Genomic DNA, 7,563 nt, shown 5'->3' on the forward strand with positions numbered 1-7,563 from the left:
GCGGGCCGGGCTGTGATTGCAGCGGGCGCTTGGACGCTCCCTCCTCCCCGCCTGCCCCCGCGCCGAGCCTCGCCGGGAAGGGGGAGGGCGCCGCGACGCAGCGCGAGGAGCTAGAGGCACCAAGCTGCAGCCAGAGATCCGGAGATTGCGCGCTGCGAAGCAATTTTTTTCCCCACCCTTGGTGGTGGGCGAGGGGGGGTGGGGGGGGTGGAAGCCTTCGCCCCGGCTCCCGCACACATGCTCTCTTCCTCGCAAAGTTTCTCCTGCGATCACTCCGGGATTGTTCCTGTTCTGCTGCGGGCGCTAACCTTGAACTTTGTGAGCCTGGTGACAGCGCTCTGCTAACCCGCCACCAGCTTCTTTTGCAAAACAAAAAACTCAAACCAAACCAAACCCAAACAACAACATCCAAAGCCTCCTGCCCCCCCCTTAAAAACAAATCAACAACAACAACAAAAAACAACCCCCCCTTCAGCTGAAAAGCAACCACCACCATCACCAGCAGCAGCAGCCGCAGCCGCAGCAACCAAAGGCAAAGACTCCTGCGCCGCCGACAACAAGAGGGTTAAAAGTGTAGACTGGATTTCACCCCGGGAAATCTAGCGCACGGAGTGAACTTGAATCTTTGGCTATTTAAGGAGGACTGGGGGTTTGTTGCGAAGTTGCGGTGATCCAGGGCGAGAGCCCCGTCCTGATTGATTTCATCTTCCTTGAGTCTCAGATGACTGTAAAATGAATAGATGAAATTATTCCCTTTTGAGGCTTTTCTTAGGGGCTCTCCGGGAAGTTTGCTCTCAAAGAGAAGTCATGATGTATTCTCCCATCTGTCTCACTCAGGTATAGATGCGTTTCGTTTTTTTTGGTGGGTTTTTAAAAAATATATATTTAATTTTATTCTGCTTTTTTATTTTTTAAGGTGTGGGTTGCTTATGAGTCATGGGAACAGCCATAACGGGTCAGAGCACAGTTTTGTCAGGATGCAAACTCCTCTTGCAGAAGAGAAGAGCAGAGAATAAACTGTACCAGGCCATTGTTTTGGGGAGATCCCTGCCATGCACCCCCTGGAGACAAACATTGCTAATGGTTATTGCATTAAAAACCAAAAAAGCCAAAGGTTAATAAAACAGAAATGAATATAATTGCTCTAAAAGAAAAAGAAACCCGGCTTGGAAAAAGTATTGATCAGGCTGCAAACCATTGATCTGGTGTCTTCTGAGCTCTCCGGGTTGTTCAGGCAGTGCCTAATAAAAAGAATTTGAGAGGGGAAGTGTTATTTAAAAAGCAACCAAACCCAGACAACCCTGGCTAACAGAAGATTGTCTTGTGCTCTTATTAAAATACAAAGCCTGCCAGCATTTTCAGGTGGATCTGAGTGAGGGTGCCTAACTATCCTAGGTATTTTCTCATTGGGGTGTTTGTGGTGACAGGGGGGGTTTCTGGCTTGATGTCGGGGTTTCTGATTTTGCACATCAGTAATGAAACGGGAAAAGCCAAACGCGGGCGCTTGTTCAAATTGCATTTGTAGTTTTGCAGGTTTTTGGTGCCGACTGACTCTGCACCCTCTGAGCAATGATAGCGCACGCTGCAAGCAAAGCTATCCATTTGGGGAAAGTTTGGGCAAACCGTGGGGTATTATTGCAGGGGAGTGTTTCATATGGGGAGTCAATTTAGCAAAATTCGTGGTTTTATGAAACTCTTCTCAGCACTATGTGTTGCAGGCAACAGCATATGGCTTTTGTTCTTTTGAAACTATTTTATTCTTAAACATCAGTATAGAAACAACGCATCAGAAGTTATTTAAGTGCCCGTAGAGTGTAGCTGATATGACCACGGAAAGAAGAAACCAGCATCTTGGTACCAGACCAATCCCAAATAGTAAATTATAACTCTAAAACTATGGGATAGTATTCAGCAGCTTTTTTTTTTACAAGTCTGTCTTAGGAGGATGTGATGTAAACTGATTAAACTGATAACTGCTTGCCTCCACATTGGTGTTTAAGAAAGGAAAAACGTGAGAAAGTAATTCTAGTGTTAGACTATTATAAATCTAATATTTAGGTGCTGATATTTGCACAGTGGACTAATAAGTATGATTCCAATTATTTGAGACTTAAAAACCATTGTGATTCAAAGGGACTGCAGCATTCATAAATTGTGAATGAAGATGAAAACAATGATAAGGCTTATTCAGTGATTGGATGCAGTCCTGTAGCTTTTTGGCTGACACATTTTTTTATTGTTTATATTTTGTTTGGCATCTAAGTGTGATTGACTTAGCTATGGATATTTTCAGCAAGTAAAAATCAACTTCAGTGGAGCAAATCTGGAAAAATAGTGTCACTGAGTTATTTGAAGTTTTAAAAAAGATAATATAATCATTACATGTAAATTGCACTAGCATAATAGATAACCACATATGTTTACAGGTATGCGCATAAGAATTACTTTTAGCAGAATCCCAAATTAGTAGAGTTTTTTCTCTATGAGCTGCCCTTTTTGTAAATGGATAGCTAATGAGAACTCTGGACATGAACTTTTATCTAAAAGTTTTTAATTATATTTAAAAATGAGGAAATTCTAACTCCCAGCAATAATAAAGCAGATCAGGGTGTTTACTGTTAAAAGATCCAGTGACTTTTTTTGGTGCCTTTTGCTTTTCTGACTTTTTCCTAAGAAGATGCAATACAGCCCATCATTTTTTCCCCAAATCTCTATTAAAATGCTGATATTGGTGTCTTTGTAAATGTTTCATTTATTACACATGCAAACATTAAATAAAGCAGTATAATCATTTCCAATCATGTTGTACAATGTTGTTTTTATATAGGCACATTCACTACTAGACATCCATATTTCTGGAGGACAAATGTAATGGTTTTGATTTTTCTTTGATTTTGAATATCCGTCATCTGCTTGGAATGATGAAGGACCTATCTTACCAATCTTTCTTGCCCCTAAATTAAAGATTAAGTTTACATAATACATGAGGATTTGCAGTTTGTCATCTTTTCATTTTTTAAAGTGGCGTATCACTGAGTCATATATTAAGTTGATATTATAAAAAAATCCTGCCAAAATTTGTATTTATTGCACTACCATGCATATAAAACTTCAGGTGTAGTCTGGATGCAGTGGTATCTATGTATTTTGATAACATTTTTAAACACAGATCAAAATAGAGTATTTGGTTGGATAAAATTTCTCACAAAAGTAGTTGTTCAATTTGTGCAGGAGTGGCATTGTAGCACCTTTTGAGAGTGGGTCTGAAATCTAGAAGCAGGGTTTTTAATCCAATACTGAACAATGTCATCAGTTAAATGAAACTTTGGCATGTATAAAATACTCACGAAGAAGAATACATATTTATTAAATACAACTTTATTTTTTCATGTTGGAATGAATATAAATTCCATTTATCTCTCTTGCTGAGGCATGATAAGATGTTGTTCCTCCACCCTTTCAAGTACTCAGCTCTTGTGATATTTTTACACTGGTTTATTTTTATATTGCAGTAGTCCAGGAAACAAAATTTCTTGCAATTGTCTTTCCTCTACAGAATATATTGTGTAGCAATAGGCAAATAAAGATGAGAATTCAAGCTTTCTAAGTATAATTACCATTTTTCGCCTTATTTCTTTCCTTATTGTATCATAGCCCTCTAATTTAAACTCAGGTGGTTTGATTGACACAAAGTTTGGACAGAGGAGGGGAAGGGAAGGAGAAAGCAAATATATTTCTCTTGTAAGTATTCTGCAAAGAAAACTGGTGTGTCTATCATTATTATATTGCCATTAGACTACAGGTATTTTTTTTCATTTATTTGCAAGTTTTACACATATTTAAAAAATCCCTCCCATTTTATTTGAAATTTTCAGTGCACATTGGTTCTCCTGAGCCATTCATTATGACATTTGAAAACCTTACCTTCATAAATCACTTTTTTGTGAGAGTAGTTATGACTCGCATGGGTATGTGCCACATAAAAATCATTTTTTCAATATTGGCTCGACCAATATTAGGGAAAAATCAAATTTAGTAGATGGCTTTTTAGAAGGTTTAGTGGAGAATGTGTATGATTAATAGCAAATCTCCATTTAGGATCATTTTTATGGGGCACTTCTTGTCAAGTAATGTTTCATTTGAAAGGAATCCAGACATACAATGAATCTCTCAAAGGTATTTGATAATACTGCTTTGCAGTAGGACATAATTCACTGCTTTTCTGTGTCACATTTTTTTCTTTAACATATTTTTTATAGCTTCAGCACTGAATGGTATTGTAAAACAAAACTCTAAACTTGCAAAGTAAAGTTTTTCTTTTTAGATATTCACTGAATAAATAAAGGCTGAGAACTGAAAAACTGAAATTTAAACATTATAGAATGAGTTATAGATTTTTAATGCCGTTGGCTTTCATGTTAGTATTACAGACAGAATCTAAGAGTAAGGTCGCACCAAAAAAGCTCATGACATCGTTATGACTAAATAAGATAGATCAATAAAATTGCTTTGAATATTGTAGCATATTTTCATCTGTGAACGCAGCAGCCTCTTCTAAATGTAGAGGAAAATATTTAATTTGGGATAAAAGGTCTTCCTGGCCTCCTCTCCTCCCCCACCTCTTAGCTCTTAGGGTTTCCTAAATCTGTGGTGAATCTGTTTTTTTCAACATGAAATGAATTGGAAGTGTTTAACGCAGCACACTCTTTGCTGCATGTTGTGCAATGAACATTTTATTCATATGCTTCCATTAAGATCACTTTCAGAGAAGAAAAAATAAACTTTCTGCAGTAGTTGTAAGGAGAGGAAAAAGCATGGCATCAGAAGTGTATGGAAGATACGGAAGTCTTATCATGGGCTGTGGTTGCTCAGAGCACTATTGCCTTCCCACACAAAGAACAGATTGTGGTTTAACTCTTTCCATGGCCTAGTTTTATGTGCCAGTATAGTATCAAAATTGTTCAAATCTCTGCTGGAGCTGCTGATCAGTTTAATTATTGCCTTTGTGGCCCTTTGTTATGCATTGTACTGTAATGCAATAATTTGTGTCCTGTCCTGTTGTTCAGTTTTGTTTGTTTTTTCCACCATTCTGCTAAAGTAGCATTGAAACTTTTTTTCTTGTTGCTTTTTGTTTTTGTTTTCAATTTGTTTTGAAGATTGGAGGAGTACACCTATTGCATTTTACAACTATTTTAACATGTAGGATCTTTTGAAATTCCTCTTAAATGTGAAGTTTTAGTATGAAAATCTTGGTCTGCAGACCAGTAGGCTGCCATGAAAATAGACTGAACTCCTTATAATTATGAAGTCATTAGTTACACTTTCAACTTTTTTTGTCCTAATGGAGTTAATCAGTGTACTGATTAAATTTAATTCATTCCATGTCTATCAGCATAACTAAAACACTAGTTTATAAATTGTATTCTTGAATATCATTACATAAAGGAGGTTAAATTGTAGTTTGATTGTACTCAGTCACTCAATATGACGAATAATCGCTGCATAGTGTTAAAAAAGACCCCAGAACACACGCACACTTATATACAAAGACCTCCTCCCAAGCCAATCGGACCCCTCCAAGCCAAAACAGTAACATTTGATAAGTTACTCTTGCTTTTTTTAAGTTAATGGAATAATTACGTTCCTATTCTTTCAGAGAGATACTTTTAGGAGAGGTTCCGTTTAGACAGATGTGAACAGGTACGTTGTACGTTACTTAAAACAGACACAATGAATTAATTTAATTGCTATAGAGTAGATTCTTAAATAACATTTAATTATTACCCCATTTAATGAAGTATAGGCTACAAGTAGGCAGAAGATATGAACCTGCAGGTATGGCCGTATGATAGGATAGGATGTTTTAAAACTAAATAAACTGCTTGGATTTCACAAAAGCAGTGTTTGACCAGTGGTAAACTCTTAATGTCACCCTGCCACAGCATGCAGAAACACAAAGAATGCAAAGTTTGTGCCAAGTTGCCATTTTTCATTGTATACCTCAGATTGATTTTTAAGGGGTTTGGAATAATTGCCACACTCATGTGATCAGTTAACAAATTAACCAACTCTGTGGGGCTTCAAATCCCACAGTGGAGCTGTCGGAAGAACATTAATGTAATTTTTGTTCTCAACTTCATAAACTTTTATTTTGCAAAGATGGGAAGGTATGAGGGAAGCATGCAGAGCTGAAAGTACAGAAGCTTCTGTTCAGGTTTTTTACACTACATGCTGTGTCTTTTGCCCACTTTCCCTTACTGTATACTGGTTTCTCTAGTTACCACCACTGGAATGGTGCTGTTTCAGTGTTGGAATGTTGGACGTTTGATAAGAAAATGGATCAAGTTTAATGGCGCATGCTCTTTGTGCCACCAGCAGTCTCTTGCTGAGAGCATGCTCCAAAAGCGGGAACTGTGTGGCATTACACTGAGCATGTATATGCTTTGTGTTTCTGTGCCACAGAGAAGAGAAATGAACTGTGGCATTCGCTTCTGCATTCTGAACGTTACTGCTCAGATTTCCTAAAATCGTACAGTGTCCTCTTTGTAGAATGGTACTGCTTGGTGTTAGCCGATCAGTCAATAATTAAATGTTAGAAATGAAACATCTTGTTAGCGTCGCTTTTGTATGATGTAGTCTGTATAGCATTGTGGGGACAAGTGAGAAGAAGCATGCAAAAGAAAACCTTCATGTGTTTCTCTCAAAGGGTGAAATGGGGAAAAGGGAAAATGTGATGCTGTGGGTACTTCTGTCTGTTGCTTGACAGTTAATGTAATTTCATAAAGGGATAGTATGCAGAAATTTTCATAAATGCTACATCTGTATTGCCTTCATCTTGGTTTTCACTTTTGCAATTTTCAGAACCCTATCTTACTTTTTCCTTGCTTGCAAGAAAAAACTGACTTTGAGTTTTCTCCTTCTTTTTCTTCCACGCTTCTTTCAACAGGATGAATTTCACCCATTCATTGAGGCACTTCTTCCACATGTCCGTGCAATTGCCTATACTTGGTTCAACCTTCAGGCTCGAAAACGCAAGTACTTTAAAAAACATGAGAAACGAATGTCAAAGGATGAGGAAAGAGCAGTCAAGGATGAGCTACTTAGTGAAAAGCCTGAAATTAAACAGAAGTGGGCATCCAGGCTCCTCGCCAAGCTGCGCAAAGATATACGCCAAGAGTACCGGGAGGATTTTGTGCTCACCGTTACTGGGAAGAAGCACCCATGCTGTGTATTGTCCAATCCTGACCAGAAGGGTAAGATTAGGAGAATCGACTGCCTGCGACAGGCTGACAAAGTCTGGCGTCTGGATCTAGTCATGGTGATCCTGTTCAAAGGCATCCCCTTGGAAAGTACGGATGGAGAGCGACTCATGAAATCCCCACATTGCACAAATCCAGCACTTTGCGTCCAGCCACATCATATAACAGTATCAGTCAAGGAGCTTGATTTGTTTTTGGCATACTACGTGCAGGAGCAAGGTAGGAAGCAGATTGTAGTGTTTCTGTGTTAGTATGTCAAACTCTGATTCCAAGCAGGCTCCCTCCCTCCCCCCCCCCCACTCCC

At 38.6% G+C, this 7,563-nt stretch overlaps 1 protein-coding gene across 9 annotated transcripts in view; it reads left to right on the top strand.

The window, feature by feature from the left end:
• Positions 1-7,563, top strand: part of NFIB (nuclear factor I B) — a 271,468-nt gene that overhangs the window by 11,083 nt on the left and 252,822 nt on the right. For 7 of the 9 annotated variants that reach the window (XM_019517572.1, XM_019517574.1, XM_019517578.1 and 4 more), the window contains exons 1-2: positions 448-837; positions 6,947-7,478. In XM_019517572.1, coding sequence (XP_019373117.1) covers positions 808-837; positions 6,947-7,478 — 562 coding nt within the window. In that variant the 5' untranslated portion in view covers positions 448-807. Of the gene's footprint in view, positions 1-447; positions 838-6,531; positions 6,554-6,946; positions 7,479-7,563 lie in introns of those variants that run through there. The other 2 variants (XM_019517576.1, XM_019517573.1) reach the window with 2 other exon arrangements.

This window comes from Gavialis gangeticus, unplaced genomic scaffold (genome assembly GCF_001723915.1).
Source record: "Gavialis gangeticus isolate Ggan-Ray unplaced genomic scaffold, GavGan_comp1, whole genome shotgun sequence".
Lineage (NCBI taxonomy): Eukaryota > Metazoa > Chordata > Crocodylia > Gavialidae > Gavialis > Gavialis gangeticus.